Below are 18,968 nucleotides of genomic sequence, written 5' to 3' on the forward strand. Positions count from 1 at the left end.
TTCCCCACTGCCCGACCCCAAGGATCCCTTATTAGCTTGCTATCACCCCGCTAGCATAAACTTCATAATGATATTGACGGGACACGAGGCACTGGGCCGATTAACAGAGGGCCTATCTCCGTCAAAGCTGACCGAGTGGAAACACAAAGAGCTTTTTTCATTGAAAATTCTTGTAAATAAATACTTAAATCCCTGAATTCTTTTAGATATGGACGTAAAACAGTCTCGATTTTTTGTTAAAAGCAAAAAAAAAAAAAAAAAAAAACGGCAGTTAGCATTTAGTTGACGTAAATATGTCGAATGTGCTGCTAGTCTTTAAGCCACTGTGGTGCCGCCTTGTCACCACAAAGAGCTTTGTACATTGAAATTCTTGTGAATAAATGCTTTAATCTCTGAATTATTTATAGATATGGACGTAAAACAGTCTCGATTCTTGGTTAAAAGCAAAAAAAAAAAAAAAAAAAAAAAAAAAACAGGGAGTTAGCATTTATTTTATGTGAATATGCCGAATGTGCTGCGAGTCTTTAAGCCACTGTGGCGGACCTCTTAGTACAACAAAGAGCTTTTTGCGATGAAAATTCTTGTGAATAAATGCTTAAATCCCTGAATTCTTTATAGATATGGACGTAAAACAGTGTTAATTCTTGGTTAAAAGCAAAAACAAACCAAAAAAATAAACGGGTGGTTAGCATTTAATTTACGTAAATAAGTCAAAAGTGATGCTAGTCTGTTAGCCTATGTGGCTGCCCCCTTAGTACAACAAAAAGCTTTTTGCGTTGAAAGGTCTTGTGAATAAATGCTTCAATCACTGAATTCTTAATAGATATGGATGTAAAACAGTCTCGATTCTTGGTTAAAAGCAAAAAACCAGGCAGTTAGCATTTATTTTATGTAAATATGTCGAATGTGCTGCTAGTCTTTAGGTCGTTGTGGAGCCGCCTTGTCACCACAAAGAGTTTTTTACGTTGAAAATTCTTGTGAATAAATGCTTAAATCCCTGAATTATTTCTAGATATGGATGTAAAACAGTCACGATTCTTGGTTAAAAGCATAAAAAAAACAACAGCTAGGAGTTAGCATTTATTTTACGTAAATATGTCGAATGTGCTGCTAGTCTTTAAGTCACTGTGGCGCCGCCTTGTCACCACAATGAGCTTTTTATGTTTAAAATTCTTGTGAATAAATGCTTAAATTCCTGAATTATTTATAGATATGGATGTAAAACAGTCACGATTCTTGGTTAAAAGCATAAAAAAAACAACAGCTAGGAGTTAGCATTTATTTTACGTAAATATGTCGAATGTGCTGCTAGTCTTTAAGTCACTGTGGCGCCGCCTTGTCACCACAATGAGCCTTTTACGTTGAAATTCTTATGAATAAATGCTTAAATCCCTGAATTCTTTATATATATGGACGTTAAACAGTGTCAATTCTTGGTCAAAAGCAAAAAAAAAAAAAAAAAAAAAAAAAAAAAAAAAAAAAAAAAAAAAAAAAGAAAAGAAAAATGGCAGTGAGCATTCATTTTACGTAAATATGTCCAAGTACAATGCTAGTCTGTTAGTGAATGTAGCTAGCGGCCGCCTGATGTAAACAGCTTTACCAGTGAAAATTCTTGTGAATAAATGGTTAAATCCCTGAATTTTTAATAGATATGGACATAAAACAGTCTCGATTCTTGGTTAAAAGCAAAAAAAAAAAAAAAAACAGGCAGTTAGCAGTTATATTACGTAAATATTGCGAACTAAGGCGCCAATGCTGTAGCGGCTAATTTCTCCCATTGATTTATTCAAAATGCATACATGGTACGAAAAATAATTACCTTGAATCCTCGTACAAATCACTACTGGGACAATCCTTCCTGTTTGTATGCGGTACAGCTTATACTTTTTCAATCTAAATCCGGCTTTAGATCTCTGCGTGCATGTTTGAGAATAACTCCTCTCGATGTAGGCTGGCCTCCTACTTGAAGGCGACCTTCCTGCATTTTTCCATAAGTTCATTTTATTTCATTTAAAACGTCAGTGTTGTCATCGCAATGTTTCATTGTTGCCATTGTCTTTCTTTACAGACCGGTTCAGAGAAATTACATCACATTCTACCGGACTCAAAAATGACTAAATATGGTTCCTACTTCTCCAAAAGCTAACAACGACGCGCCGTCTGTGTGTTTATCCTGCAATAAACAGTGTCTGATGGTTTAGCGTGCGGTAAAGTTTATACAAACAGGGTGCGGAATGAGAACATTAGCGGTGACGCTAACAGAGGGCTAAAGTAGGTATTAGTAGGCAGTAACGGTGCCATTCTAGTTATTCCACCCTCATCCTGAGAGAAATATCAAGGCCATTAGCTAACAAATGTGTTTGTTTGACATTTTGGCCCATAGTGCTTATTTTCCTCCTCTTGTCGCGAGAGTGACTTTAAAAAAATATTACCTACGATTTAAAAAACACTGAATATCCAGTAAGTGCATGATAAAATGTTTACCTTTCGGCTGAATTGACCCTCGTTAAACAACCTGTTTTATGTAATATTTTTCATAACACACTGGACGTGGGTGCAGCTGTATCAGACGTATTAAATTATTTGCCTGAAAATCCCTGCGCCCAATCCCATCACTCATAGTGGGACTGTGATGAACACACACACACACACACAAAAATACACTAAAGTATATTACAACCACACTGGTGGTTGCACCTCCAGAGATTAATTTTGTGATTAAAGCGAGGATTAGACACTAGTGATGTTGTGGTATTATGTTCAGGGTCATTGGTGTGGTTAAGAATTTTGGTCTGGCAGCTTTACGATGACAAAACGGTTTTCTTTGGCAAAAGCACAGACACTACTCCAAACAACAAACCCCCCGCTAGAACTGAAACTTTGCCACCATTTTCTGTCCACGAGCAATGACGACAACAAATTCTTCACAAATTAGCTTGGCTACAAATTACGGCTTTGAAATGTCGGACTGTCTGCCGAGGCATTGTTGTTTTCTTCAACAATTACTGAAACGAAAATATTTGGTCGACGAACAATTTTTTTCCCATGACGATGACGTGACGAGCTAAAAACGTGGCTTGGGAGACTATAGAACATACAGTGGGGCAAATAAGTATTTAGTCAACAACTAATAGTGCTATTTCTCCCACCTGAAAATATTAGAGGCTGTAATTGTCAACATGGGTAAACTTCAACCATGAGAGACAGAATGTGGGGAAAAAAACCCAGAAAATCACATTGTTTGATTTTTAAAGAACTTATTTTGAAATTAGAGTGGAAAATAAGTATTTGGTCAATACCAAAAGTTCATCTCAATACTTTGTTATGTACCCTTTGTTGGCAATAACGGAGGCCAAACGTTTTCTGTAACTCTTCACAAGCTTTTCACACACTGTTGCTGGTATTTTGGCCCATTGCTGATATTAATGGCACCCGTTTTAACTCATTATCGGTATAAAAGACACCTGTCCACAACCTCAGTCAGTCATACTCCAAATTCCACTATGGTCAAGACCAAAGAGCTGTCGATGGACACCAGAGACAACATTGTAGACCTGCACCAGGCTGGGAAGACTGAATCTGCAATAGGTAAAACGCTTGGTGTAAAGAAATCAACGGTGGGAGCAAATATTAGAAAATGGAAGACATACAAGACCACTGATAATCTCCCTCGATCTGGGGCTTCATGCAAGATCTCACCCCGTGGCGTCAAAATGATAAGAACGGTGATCAAAAATCCCAGAACCACACGGGGGGACCTAGTGAATGACCTACAGAGAGCTGGGACCACAGAAACAAAGGCTAATATCAGGAACACAATGCGCCGCCAGGGACTCAAATCCTGCACTGCCAGACGTGTTACCCTGCTGAAGCCAGTACAATTTCAGGTCCGTCTGCAGTTCGCTAGAGAGCATTTGGATGATCCAGAAGAGGACTGGGAGAATGTGTTATGGTCAGATGAAACCAAAATAGAACTTTTTGGTTGAAACACAGGTTCTTGTGTTTGGAGGAGAAAGAATACTGAATTGCATCCGAAGAACACCATACCCACTGTGAAGCATGGGGGTGGAAACATGCTTTGGGGCTGTTCTTCTGCAAAGGGACCAGGACGACTGATCTGTGCAAAGTAAAGAATGAATAGGGCCATTTATTGAGATATTTTGAGTGAAAATCTCCTTCCATCAGCAAGGGCATTGAAGATGAGACGTGGCTGGGTCTTTCAGCATGTCAGTGATCCCAAACACACAGCCAGGGCAACAAAGGAGTGGCTTTGTAAGAAGCATTTCAAGTTCCTGGAGTGGCCAAGCCAGTCTCCAGATCTCAACCCCATAGAAAATCTGTGGAGGGAGTTGAAAGTCTGTGTTGCCCAACGACAGCCCCAAAACATCACTGCTCTACAGGAGATCTGCATGGAGGAATGGGCCAAAATACCAGCAACAGTGTGTGAAAAGCTTGTGAAGAGTTACAGATAACGTTTGGCCTCCGTTATTGCCAACAAAGGGTACATAACAAAGTATTGAGATGAAGTTTTGGTATTGACCAACTACTTATTTTCCACCATGATTTGCAAATAAATTATTTAAAAATCAAACAATGTGATTTTCTGGGTTTTTTTTCACATTTTGTCTCTCATGGTTTAGGTTTACCCATGTTGACAATTACAGGCCTCTCTAATATTCTCAAGTGGAAGAACTTGCACAATTAGTGGTTGACCAAACACTTATTTGCCCCACTGTATGTAAAGAAAACATGTATTGTGTTCACTTGAAGATTTGCGTCAGATTAGATTGGCTCAACAATGAAATCCAAGTAACTAGCAGAAGAACGTAGCATAAAGCATCTTTAGCTTCGAATCAATGTTGACCTTAGGCATGTGCCGGTATGATATTTTGACGGTACGATAACCGTGGGCAAAAATACCGCGGTTTCACGGTATCACGGTATTGCAATTGTAGCTCCAAAAAATTTTGAGATTAGGGGTTTGAGATTGAGGTTAAAAAAAAAAAAAAAAACTTTTTTCCATTGAACAGGATTTTTTTTTTCAGACCATAGTTGCAAATTGGAACATGAATATATTGTTAAAATAGATAAATTATCAATAAAAAAATATATATTTTAAATAAAATATAGCTTATAGACTACACTCACAGCCACAGCTCAAGTTGTTCAAGATTAGAGCAAGAACAAAATAATTTCTATAAAGTAAAAACACTTCTGAATAATTTAAAAAAAAAAAATTATACTGCATGACTTTTTTTTCAGGGTGGAAAAGCTTAAGTGAAGTTTCACCATTTTCAGCCACTGTGTCAACTCTAGTCAACATGATGTCATGCCTTTGTTTTAAAAAGAACAAAGAATTCATAAGTTAGTTAAACATGTATAAGTTAGTTAAAACGTCAATATTGTTGTGGAAAGGTTTCATCTAAAAAAAATTTTTTTTGTTTTAAACATTGGGAGTGAGACCTCTCCTTGATCCAGCGAACGTGGATTTGTGCTTAGGGCAAGATTATCTTTCTCAATTAGCGATCTTTGACGCAGTCACTTTTTCTCCTTCATTCAAGCGAATCAAGCTTGTTTTCTCACTCTGCGGCAGTCACACTCAACGAAGTTGCTCTCCCAGCTAAGCCTAGGCTAACATCCATCTTTGTAAGCTTTTAGTTAGTTTGTATATTGAATTTGAAAGGAAAATGTGTGTTTTGTTTTTGGCGAACTTTTACCATGGTGCTAATCTGTTGAAGCTACTCACATGGAAAAATCTAATTGTACAACATTTTAAATGTATTCATGTTGCATATTACACTTAGCACGATTTGAGAGCTCAATAAATTGAAGAACAGTACGCCTTATGTTTGAAGTATTTGTTTTTGGGTTAGCTGGCTGGCTAGCCGATAGCGTCACTTTTACACAGCAACAAACGGGAGGGGGTGAGCGCTGCTGCGCCAAGCCGCTTCTGGCTGCATTTTTGACACAAGAAAAATAGTGAATACCGCACTACGGTCTGACGGAAAATTTTAGTGGTTTTGAAACCGCGACGTTTTCACACCACGGTAAACCGTGAAACCGGTAACCGGCACATGCCTAGTTGACGTCTTTGCCTTTGTGCTGTGCCACATGCGCATATTGTCACATTATGTTACAGCGTCTACAATGAGACTTGTGAGCTAACTTACTGGCTGCCATTGAAAGCAATAGACTTGGTCTACTGCCACAAATGGCAGTCACAGCGTTAACAATTATTCCAAGAAACACAAATCTGCATTTGCATTACCGAGAAAAGTCTGTGCTTTGTTTTCAGCTGTCAATCTGTCAACTGTCGTTTTACAACAAGTGACTAGATGGCGGTGTGATACCCTACTGCGTTTTCTCGTCTTCCGCCTGACAAGAACGATCAGGAATGTCACGTCGGCTGGCGGGCACGCCCAAAAATAAGTTCTCGGCGGAGGTCCGCGAGGCTGTCAGGAGTGAGATGCTAAGGAGGTTGTTGGGAGGTCAGCGTGGGAAGTCGCTTAGATGTTTATGACAAAGACTGTAAATCGAGTCAAGTTCTACTTTATATCCGACTAACTTTGTAGCAAAGACATCGAACTATTAAGTTAACCCAAAATGGCAACACATTTAAAGCAGAAATGTGAAGTAATTTCATAACATGCCAAATAGGGTCACAATTAAAGTAATTAAACATTGTCCAACAAATAAAGCATGAAAAAATAATTCATATGTTGTATATTTGACAAAATAATCGCGTTTCCGAAGTTCGAGCCTGAAAGGGGACGAACCCGGAAGTGATACGTCACATCAGGAACAGCGATGGCAACTCCATACATACGGCCGCCATACAAAGCCCTTCAAACAATGATTCAAATAGCGATATAAGCGATAGATCAAGCACAAGGGAGGAGATCCAAGTTTTTGAAGAGTTGGAGGAAGAAGAGGAGGTTGGAATTTTATGTTGGACCTAACATGTATTAGCCAGACGCTAATCAGGATTTGGCCGTTTTTTTTTCCTTTGTGGGAATACATGTTGGACCATTTGTTAAGAGCATTGTTTAAAAAAAATGTTAGCATATTAGAGCATTTAAGCTACCAAACTTTAGCCAATGGTTCTTTTGTTGTACATAGATCTTCATTTATTTATGTTTTTATATTGTTTAAGGCTAAATTCAGGTATTTTAATTTTTTCATGTTCCTTATCTGATTACTCGATTATTCGAACTAACTACTTCATCAATCAATCGACTACTAAAATAATCGATAGCTGCAGCCCTAGTGTAATTTCATCTCATTTTGGTTATTCAAGTGGCCGGCGTATCAATCTATACCTCACGTCAACACAGGCTGACAGGTTGTTATAATTGTGTCCACAAATGATCAACGAAGTCATCAATCATACTATCTCATCTACTGTACGTCTCATCTACGTCGTGCTGAATGCATTTTTGGAGATTCCGTGTGTTCTTCGTCAACACACTGCTAACTTCAACCGCAACTCATGAGGTTTTTTCTCAACCGGAAGTTCGAAGCAGAAATTTTCCAAGATGGCGCCGCCCATATTTCGTTCAGGAAACTTGTCTATAGGTATATTTTTTGTGTAGGTACAGTATGTTTTTTTGTGGGAATATCTGTTTGAATGATTTGTTAAGAGCATTGCAATCATTTAAGCTAGCTGACTTTTTTTCTTTTGTGACCAACTGTTCTCTTGTATTTACATTCTCATTATTTTTTATACCATTTGTGGCTAAGCTCAGGTATTCTAATTTATTTTTTGAAAGTGCAAGTCTGCATAGTTTGAAGAAACACTCGGGAATGTTATTTCTTGATCGAATTTAATACTCTTTTGAAAGTGCAATCTTAGCAAGCCAGGGTCCCCCAGGATTGATAAATCTAAATTCAAGACTTTGAATTCAAACCTTTTTTAATGCCATTTCAACTGAAAATTAATACTTTTCTCGCACCCATTATGTAGATAATATTGAATCATATTAAAAAAATAGAGCACTGAACATCAAATTTAACCTCAATTACTAAGTGTGTTTGACAAAAGAATGCACATTTATTGAAGATACAATCAAAACACATTTATATAGAAGGTCTTTCAGATTTTTCCCCCCCAAGATAAAATGGATTTTACACTATTATTGTAAAGCAACTTCAGAAATTACATTTGCAATACAACAGGTTTCCCTTTTAAGAGGACCTAGTCAAGGTGGTAGGTAGGTGATTGTCAAGTTGGCCACCTTAACTGTAAAGTGCTTGCAAGTGGCAGTGAAAGTTTAAAAAATAGCCACTAAATGGCAGTAGTTTACCATTAATTACCACAAAATAAAAAAGCTACACATGACCATTTCCCTTGGTAATTGTTTTTTTCTAATCACATTACAAGAAGTATACGAAACACATGTTAATCCTTTGTTAGCTATTGAAGACATTTCTTTTAATCAGATAGAGAAAATCCATACTCTTATTTAATCAAGAAAAACATTTAAATATACCAGGAGGTGTTTTACTATCACCTACATTATAATTTGCCTATCACCATGCCATGTTATTCAGATCAACGTTACCCCGCACTCGTTCCAATAATAGACAGTGTCAACCGTGTTGTGTATCTGAGAGTGATGGTGAATCTACAACGCCGGTTTATCCATGTTAAGGCTAGTGCACCTGCCAATACCCCATTTAACAAAGCTAACTCTTGAGTTAAAACTGTGAAATTCACATTCATTCGAAAGGCAAACCGTGCAGAAATACATTATTGCATCTGACACATTTTAATTGGAGAAACTGGCAACTTACTTTGAAATGTTAAGCAGGTCCACTGCCTTCGCATGACCCATAAACTGCGACCCAAAGTATCTGGATGTGACTTGGTCGCCGATCCAATACCTCACATGCTGGTCCAACTGTTTGAATTTGGTTGTCTTGTTGAGGCTTTCGTCGAACATAACAACTAAGGCATCTGAGCAGTTCCTTGCGTTAGCACACAGTACTGTGCGATTGCCTGCTGTTGTGATGTTGATGCTAATGATGCTAACGGCGCGCACGCACGAGGTGCAGTGCATCGTAAAAATTCTACGCGTAATTTTCGTTATGGATTTAAAAAAAAAAAAAACTTCGTCAAGGATATAATTTAGGTTGCACTGAGATGTTCTTGAAAATTAAAACCACGGTGAAAAAATTCCAGACTTACGACAGCTAATTTAATACTTTTAATACCCTTAATAATGGAAAACTAAATTCAACGCTTTTTTAATACTTTTAAGAACCCGCGGGTACCCTGGCAAGCCTTTGTTTCGCATTTCCTAAAATTAATTCTATACGCATTAAGTGTTCCTGATCAGATTGCTCGATTATTCGAACGAACTATTTGATAGATTAATCGACTACTAAAATAATCGATAGCTGCAGCCCTACTAAGATGGTGCCAAAGTACTGTAATATTTTAATCGCTTTAGCCTGGACACTAAAAAGGTGATAAAAAAGTTTTTTTAGCGAATAAGACAGGCGCTAAAACGTACAAATATACAAAAATGATCAGTAAAAATTTGTTGAACTGTGTGACTAACACATCGCAACATTGCGAACTGGGCTTTGCTTGTGGAAATTAGGTAAAAACTGCATAATGGACTGGATTCTTCCTACTACTTCATTATCATATGAAAGTATTTGGAAGGAAACAAAAAGGTGCACTTACGTGGACGAGTTAACCGTGGTGTAGCCGGATGGACACTCTGGGATGCAGGCGCCGTTGTGGATGACATACTCATGGCACTCGGGGCTCTTACTGCGCTCCTTCTCATGCTTGCACCTGTCGTGGAGTTCCTGGCAGAAGGCGAAGGAGACGCAGCGCCAGCCTTTGAAGGTGTAGTAACCGTCGGGGCAGCGCTCCACGCAGCTACTTTGGTGCTGGAGACCCTTGCAAGCCACGCAATGCGTGGCCGATCCGGGCTTCAGACAGCCCCCGAGGCACTGCTCGTGGCAGCACTGATGATCCCGGGTGCAGGCACGGTGTTTACAGTGGACGGGACACACTACGTGGGAAGGGAAACAAACTGGTCAAGGTGAGGTCCACAGTGACTCTAGACAGCACATTTTATTAAAAGTTTTAGAGGTGGTCACAGGAGATGTAATCTGGGACACCAAATAACATGCATCATTTATAATGTAAACAGCCCGGAGTCATATAGAAGGCTCTCTTATCTCTGTTTATTTATGGGTTCACATAAAGGACAATTTTTCATTTTTAGTTAAACAATTGCTCTCAAGCATTGCTGTTTTTCCATGAAAAATGTTGCACTAGGTGTCTATAAAGCATTGGCAGCCAACTCCAGTCCTCGAGGGCCCCTATCCAGCTAGTTTTTCATGTCTCCTTCCTTTAAAACACCTGAATCAAATGATCAGCTCATCAGTAAGCTCTGCAGGAGCCTGATAACGATCCTGATTAGAGCTGTCGCGACTAGTCGACGTCATCGATGACGTAAATGCGCTGATGGGCAAAACATACTGTCGACGGGTAATGACGGGTTAAAAAAAATTACATGCGGATAAAGTTTAGAATGGTGGGCGCTCGCGATCCAAGCGGTTGTTACTCGCACCCCCAAGGGGGACGCACTTCTTTCAATGTGACTGGCATTGTCAGATTGAGCAAAGAGGAAGAAAGTGGGCGAGCGTGAGAGAGGGCGCGAGATTGGTGAGTTGGGAAACTGCGCGGTGAGGGCGGATTTGAGTGGCTGCATCCCCCGCGGTTTTGTTTTGGTCAATAAAAGTATCCATAAAGAGCCATCCGACGCCTCTCAGTGTTTTTATGCACGCTGCCGCCTTCCTGAGGGGGAAATTGGACGAACCGACGACAACGAGCCAGGTGAATCGCCGGTTCACTCCTCCGTACGACGAGGAGTTGAAAACACCGCCAATTACCGAAAAGGGCAGAACTGATTTCCCATACAATTGTGTAAACTGCAAAGCCAGAACAGTACATATTATCGGTCCTATTATAAATGTTATTGGATTTATCGGGATGACGTCATAATTCCTATTATCGAACCGATGATTATTGGTCCAATAATTATCGTGCACCAGTATCAATTAGTAATGTACGATGCATCGATAATCGTGATAATCATGATAACGGTGATCATGGTCAATACTGTGATCATAGTTCAAGAATTGAATCGTAGCACCTTGAATCGTAATCAAATCGAATCGGGGGGTGCCTAAGATGGCACACTCCTAATAGCAAGTGAATTGTACTTCCGCTTTGTTTTCCGAAATTTCCAGGTTCGCGGTGAATCAGTAACAGGCACACTTTTGCAAAATAGACAATGTTTATTGATTAGAAAATGCAGAATTAATGAGATTTATTGATTACAATCTCACAAAAGCAAGCAAAGAAGTATCAAAAACAAGCATAACAAGGAAGGAACTAAGCCAGGCGATCCGTATGTGACCCGCTGGCGAACTTCCTTCACCGCCTTACCGGAGCGTTGGCTCCCGCTCATTTGTCACAGTAAACAATTTTCATTGCTAAAGGAACACCTGGTTGTACTGTAACTGTTTCGCGCGGATTCTGAGATTGACAAACTCGATTTAGCGTCATCGTTACTAGAGGTGTGCGAAATTTCCGATTCTTAGATTATTCGCGATTCAGCCGTGGAAGATTCGAGAATGATTCACAAACATCCAAATTCCGATTATTGAAATATGTCAAGTAAAGCGGAAGTAAACACACTCAGCGCACCGCGCGGTCTTCAGGACGCAATGAGGAACGGAGCGAGAGTAGCTAAACATCATGCTTGTCATTACCTGGCCCCTCGGGTAATGCCAATGCTCAACTCACGGCTCTAGCTCAACTCATGCAGCGAGATACAAAAAAAACATCAACATACCTGACTGCTGCCGAAAGCTGCTACAAAGTACGTCCACAATACATAATGTTAAGGTAGATATCATATTTATATAGGACCAGATGCAGTTTAGACTCGGTGGCGATTGCAGTACATGTAGAGAAAGCTAGATGCGGGCATTATTGAACGGTCGCCATCTTAAAATAGTAGACTTCCTGGCTGTTGTAGCGAACCTTCCAAGCGAACCCAATTAACTTTTTATCTAAAATACTCCTAAATCGGTAAAATATTGACTTGAATCTGTCTTTAAAATAGTTTTTAAACTTTCACATGTCGAAAGTAGACAAAAGGGAAATTATGGAATAACAGGAGCAATTTTAACAACTTTAACGGTTGATTGACAAGATTAAATTAATTGAATGTAGTTTAAAGCTGCTGATACAGAATGGGGATTTGAGTATATTATTTATTGTTTTTAACTGTTAACCCTTTAACACCTAAGCCTATTTTGGCCGAATTTGCATGCATTTGATGTTGCCTTTATATTTCCAAGAAAAAAATTGTTCACAATGGCCAAGTTGGGTCCCTTTTTTCAGGACACCTTGAACTTCATGTCCAAACTGTTGTTTTCTTCACTGACCAATTATAATCCACATTTTGGACCCAAAAAGACAAAAAAATCCCAAAATATTTTTTCAAAATTTGTAATGTTGGTGCCCCATTGACAACCAAACATGCTTGACCAACCGTTTTGAAGCTTGATAATATTTATTCAACTTGTTATGATAAACATTCAATAGAAAAAAATAAGATTGAATAGTTTTATGTTTGACTATTCAACACAAACAGCGGGTATGGTCATAGGCGTTTTTGGCTTTTACACATACTATGGTCAAAACAGGTTATATACAGTGCAAAATAGTGAGGAAAAAAATTATATATATCATCTAACACAAAAAGGGTTTGAAGGATATCTCTTTGTGAAGTTAGGTATTATACCCATCACCTTATCTAAAGTATACGCAAATGCAATCAAGCTTCTCGAACACACATCTATATAAAAATTGAAAAGATTCATAGTGAAGAAAAAAGTATATATAACATTGAAAAAAAGTATTTTCAAAAATATTGACAAGTAGTTTAGTTCCGATAAAGGTTTTTTTTTTTTTTTGGGCACTCAATAAAGTTTGTTTTTGAACAGGTCACTGAGCTGCGTCACATAGAACGTCACACAGCCTACTCTTCTGCAGTTTGAGCACTGCTGTCACTTCTACTCGCCGAGACGGCGACTAATCCGAGGAAAACGACAAATACAGCTCATCCTATTCTTTGATTTGATGAAAAAATGCATTAGCTTGCGCTAAATTTAGTTTTCGATTCATTCTGCACGTTTCAAAGTCGCTCGCGCAATCCAACCGGTGTTCATGCCTCCTTTTCCTTAGTTGGCGCCTAGCTCGGCAATTTATTAAAAATGTTCACATTCGGTTCGTCCTTCTTGACATCACAACGGATCTTGGGATATGTAGTCTTTTCTGCTGCTTTCGGTTTTGAAAAAGGACAAGAAAGGATGGAAATATGGAGATAGATACACGGTACATGCAGCGTTTTAATGCATATTTATGAGTGCAATAAAACTCAAATGACATTATCTCCCGTTTTTCTTGGTCGATTGACTTCAAATAAAAACTGGTGTGGACATCAACTTCCGCACTTTCAAATGAGAACAACCAGCGGCACGTGGGTGACGTAATTACAGCGTGACGAAGCTTCAAAGACGACATGTGTAAACGCGTCGCTGCCGACACGTTCGGTGTTAAAGGGTACTTGATACTGAAATAGTCGTTTATTTAAGCCTGCGAGGCTTTTTTTTTTACAGTTTTTGTAACCAATGTACAAAACATTAGCAGCTAATAGCGCCGGGGTATTGGAGGTCATCAATAATCGATTTATAATCGAATCGTAGCCTCTGAATCGTAATCGTAATCGAATCGTTAGGTGTCCAAAGATTCCCACCTCTAATCGTTCCCCTTGTTATGCTTGTTTTTGATACTCGTTTGTTTGCTTTTGTGGGATTGTAATCAATAAATCTCAGCTTGGACACAATGTAGCAAAAGCAGACTCTGCTCCGGTTGCGTTCACAATGCGAAGCGGACCAAGACCCACAATTTTTGAGCGGACCACAGTTCGTTTGTTTGGTCCATACTAAAGTTCGGATGCGCATTCACATTTACAAAACGAAGTGGACTACCAGAGAAAAAGAACTATGGTCGGTTTAAAATGGACCAAACTAGCTAGCTAGTGTGGAAACGCCCTCAACTTCAGAAAGACAGATGTACCAAGAGCTTCATATGGTTTATTGCGACAGAAAAGTGCTCATCAGCCAAAGAGAAATCCCTCACTGAGCCAGTCAGCAGCCGAGGGGATCATCTTGTAGTCGGCTAACGAGCGTTATTGTATACAAACAGCAGGGGTCCGACACTTGCTTGACATCAGACAAACGCCAATGAGAAGAGGCTCTCTTTGGTCAGTGGGAAGTAAACAAGAGCGACGGTTGAGGTCTTTTGCAAGCGAAACAGTTTTGTAATGCGAAACTGTGCGTGACGGGTGACTCAAGATCAAAGTTGTTTTTTTTAATAAAATAAAATGGGTTTTCCTCATAATTAACAAAGTTGTCCATTAGTTTACTAAGCACATAAAAAGAAGAATATACAGTAGATAACTGAGCATGCAAGGCCGTTGATATTTTTGGGCTTTGAAGGACAGTCAGTACAGAACAAGGTGGCTGTTTCATGCATGTGTCTGCATATGTGTGTTTGTAATAATAAGCCCGTTATGTAATATTAGATCAGGTGTGAAGCTACCTCCTCTTGTGCGTGTGAGTTGTTGTTCCAGTGTAAATGCGAGGACAAGGACATAAGGTTCTTTGAGGTAAACAGGACTGTTCAAAACAAAATAGACAGCTCACACTTAAGGTTTGATAAAAAGCACGGCGGGCTTGTTTGGGTGTTGCAATACAGTACAGTACTTGGAAAGATGCAAGGGTGCGCTTCTTTTACAGGTCTTGCCTTATGTATTAAAAAACTAACAACTGCTGAATAGCATTAGACTCATTACACTCGGTGATGAGCCGTTGTTTGGAAAGATTTTTTCTGTTTCCTTTCGAGGTTTGTGATCCAAACATCCTGGGACGCACTAGCGTCATGTGGTCGACCTCCTCGCACAGGGAAACCGGAATTATACTTGATCATAGGGATTAGAAATAACTATTAAACTGCATTCAGACTGCAGGCATATTTGATTCCTCCTCAAATATGATTTTTAGGGCTGACAGTTCACACTACTTTTAGCAAGTGTCCAAATCGGATCTGGGCCTGTTCAGACAGGCGTCATCCAGCATTGAGTGACGTCACGAACAGTCAAATCCCATTTGAGCTGTACAGACATCTTGTCCAAATCTAATATGAAAATACCTCCCAGATGTGGTTTCAATCAGTCTTGCCAATTTCAGATTTCCGTGCTTTGTGACTGTTCAGACTACACAAGAGCCATCCAGTTTCGATCTTAACTCATTTGCTCCCCAAAACGTATAAATACGTTCTATTTTTAATTGTTTCAGTGTCCCAAAGACGTATTTATACGTCTTCTCCGTTTTTTTTCCACAAGAGACATCTCTGGGTTCTGATTCAACGTAGCTCCAAAGCACAACGCTGAAAATCCATTTTAAAGCAATAAAAGGGGTCACTGGAGGGCAGTAGCGTATTTGGTAAGACCCGCAACCTGATTCAACGGAACAAGCGGCCCGGCCACATGGCCGGGGCGCCGGCGAAAGACGACTGATGGACGTCCAGGATGCCAGCCGGCGGACGACCGAGCAGAACAACCGGGACCACCAGTGCGGCGGATGATGCCGTTGAGTCCGTGCTGCTCGTCGAGCAGAGACAGGTCACGATGAGGGAAAAGTTTACCCCAGCTGTCGCGGCCACAACAGAGTCATCTCTCAGTTAGTTATGTGTAAATAAATTGCTACTTTGCTATCAAAAGCTCTATTTGTCTTGTTGTTTAGGATATTTTGTAAAAGGCAAACATTATTCAGATGTTTGGGATGTAACGAATGCAAAAAATAGCTGTGTTCAATTCAAAGTTATGTTTGTAATGTATGCTTTCACAAAAAACTCAATTTCTCTGTTTTTTTCATCAGAAATTGGAAAATTGCTCAAACTAAGCTATTTTCTAATGCTGATTTCTAAAGAATGGAAAAAGATATGAACTAGTTTTTTTCCTGCTGAAAGAAGACAGTCTAATCTTTCTTTTGGTGGATTCCATGTTTATATAGCAAGAGAACAGAATTTTCTGTGGGCCTTGCAAAATCAGTCAAAATCCAGTAAAACAGCCAGGAGCGAGACAATGCTCACTCAACTAAATGAGAATTTATATGCCCCCCTTGTATTATTTTATTTTGTTATTTTATGTTAGTTTGTACTGACTTTGTTCCTGTTGTTCATATATATATATATAAAAATAACTAAATAAAGAGTTTAAAAAAATAAATAAAAAACAGCCAGGAGCGAAGGGGGTTGCACCGGTGAAAATGGCTGGGAGTGAATAAGTTAATAGGCTAAAAAATAAATAAATAAATAAATAAATCATATTTTGGCTGCCAGTCTGAACAAGGCCTTAGAGTGTACCGCAGCTAACCCATATGCCTATTAGAATGCATTTTTAAAGACATTATATAGCAAATCATCAGTAAGATAATGTAAAATAAGTTGAAAATGATCAACAGGGATCACAATTTGCTGTATATTTCTGGTTTGAACTAATAATATCTGCAATTACCAATGTTGTCACTCATTTATTGTAATCCGAATACTTTCTTTCTGTAATGAGCAATCTAACGCACTCATTTTTCCTAACCACTAATCTGATTGCATCATCATGTATGTAGAATGAAGTACGAAGAGCATTTTGAATACAAAATGTTATAAAGGTTCCTACAACGTGTTCGTTTCCATGGTATCCGCTCATAGTTACGTCCTGTTTTGGTCTCGAGTCACACGCTCAACTGTTTTGGGACTGAGAAAGGCGTGTGGAGCGAGGGTGCACATTTGAGTCGAGTGCAGCCACCTGTTAATATGTGCGATGGATTGTTGATCTGTTGGCGTCCATGAATAAACATATTTTTCCTTCATTCGGGAGGGTTCCAGCGATAGGTTCGAGCCGCTTCATGCGCGTTTCGTAGCTTTGCTGTTGCAACGGCGGCTAGTCGGCAATCATTGTTTACCTAATATTTGTGTTTCACATTTTTGCCGTGAGGTGACGTGTTCGTTTAGTATCTTTGGGATGTGCTGCAAGTCCGATTTAGTGTAAAGTGCTTAGTTGCCGCCACGTTTTGTAGCCAAATTGACCACGTGTGTGTACGCCGTACTTCCGGGTTGTGTGCGCACATTCTCGCCAGTCCCCACCTTTGTGTTTATTGCACTGGGCAATTCATATGTGTGTTGTTGCGTATTGTGCAGTCAATTAATGCGGTATGTTTTGTTAGAGCATTGTAAAAAAATGTTAGCATTTTACAGCATTTAAGCTAGCGGACTTTTGCTATGTAAGTTAGCTAATTGTTCTTTTGTTGTACATAGATCCTCATTAAAAAAAAAAAAAAATCATACCATTTGAGGCTCAGCTCAGGTATTTTAATTTTTCATGTTCCTTATCTGATGACTCGATTATTCAAACTAATTAGTTCATCGATTAATCGACTACTAAAATAATCAATAGCTGCAGCCCTACTGGGAACATTCGTTCATTCAAAACCAGAACATTCACAGTCATTCGGTCCAATTTTCGGGGCATTTACAGGTCACTTTCTGTTCATTTTAGGTCTTAACAGGTCATTTTGAGTCACTGCCTATTCATTTGGGTGATTCCCAGGTCACTTTGTGCTCTGTAACTCAAAATAAATAGGAAGTGATCCATAAAATACCCCAAAATCAAGAAGTAACTGAAAATCAACAGGTAAATATCCTTAAATGGCCTAAAATTACCTCATTGCCTAGCATTGGCTGCCACTGACGGCCATAGACGTCGAATTCTTTTGAAGTGGGAGGGATGGCAGCGAATGAACGAATGTTCATTCGCTGCCACCCTCCCAGTTCAAATGGATTGGACGTCTACTAGTTATAAACTCATTCCAATTCACAGCAGAAGCTTGTTTTTCTGTTTATTAGTTGTTTGTAGAATGATTTCCTGACCAATGTATCGATAATCATTGTATCGCAGTATCGCAAATCGTATCGTGAGTTACCAAGAGGTTCCCACTCTTAGTGGCAACCCGTACGGAGACAGAAAACTGGTCTTGTAATTGGCTGATTATGAACACGGAACAGTTTTACAATTATTTCCAAAAAATGTATTTCTTACATGAAAAATTCAAGTGCAAATCCTATATTGTGCACATTATCTAATTATTTTCATGCTTGTAACTGGTATGTGGTAACACCGTATTTAACATTGACCCCTCTCCCTCCGCCCCCTTATGTCCTTTTGCCACCTCTGAAGGAAACATATGTGTGTTTCAGCAACATGAGAATGGCAGCAAGAGTGGGAATGTGAGAAGGGGTTGAGGGGCACCATGTGAGGGGAAAACAAATGATATAACTGCCTCCTACCTACAGTATGCAGCTAAACCAACCTAAATCACTTGTACCTCTTGGTATCAGAAACATAGCATGCCTTTTGTTGTGACGCCCCAAAGGTTATGCTCAAGCCGATCCTTCAACTTTGCTTTGGATAGAAACACGCACGCCGTGAACGGCGTGACATGTGGCTGACTCCAGTTCCCGCACCGAGCTCCACGCCGGAGCTTCGCGGCAGCACGAGATCCACCCTCGACCTGAGCCAATGCCTTGGCTAGCTGGGGAGGATAGTCGTTCAAACGCCTCCCCCCGTCTCAGGGGAAGACAGGCCCCCAGATTTAACCCTTTAGAACTCTTTGAGATAGCACCAGAAGCTGATTCTTCTGCATAGTTCTCAGCATGATTCATACAAAAATGTTATGTTGATTTTAGCAGTCCCCTCAAAACTTTTTACCATGTCAAACAAAAGCTCGAAACTCCATTACAAAAAAAAAAAAAA

The 18,968-nt window shown here is 39.5% G+C and overlaps 1 protein-coding gene across 1 annotated transcript in view; it reads right to left on the reverse strand.

Annotated features, from left to right (window-relative positions):
• insra (insulin receptor a) overlaps positions 1-18,968 on the reverse strand; it is a 166,127-nt gene that overhangs the window by 42,030 nt on the left and 105,129 nt on the right. Inside the window, exon 3 of the mRNA XM_057858219.1 lies at positions 9,692-10,028. Within this exon, the coding sequence (XP_057714202.1) occupies positions 9,692-10,028 (337 nt within the window). The remainder of the gene's footprint in view (positions 1-9,691; positions 10,029-18,968) is intronic.

This window comes from Corythoichthys intestinalis, chromosome 14 (assembly GCF_030265065.1).
Source record: "Corythoichthys intestinalis isolate RoL2023-P3 chromosome 14, ASM3026506v1, whole genome shotgun sequence".
Taxonomy (NCBI): domain Eukaryota; kingdom Metazoa; phylum Chordata; class Actinopteri; order Syngnathiformes; family Syngnathidae; genus Corythoichthys; species Corythoichthys intestinalis.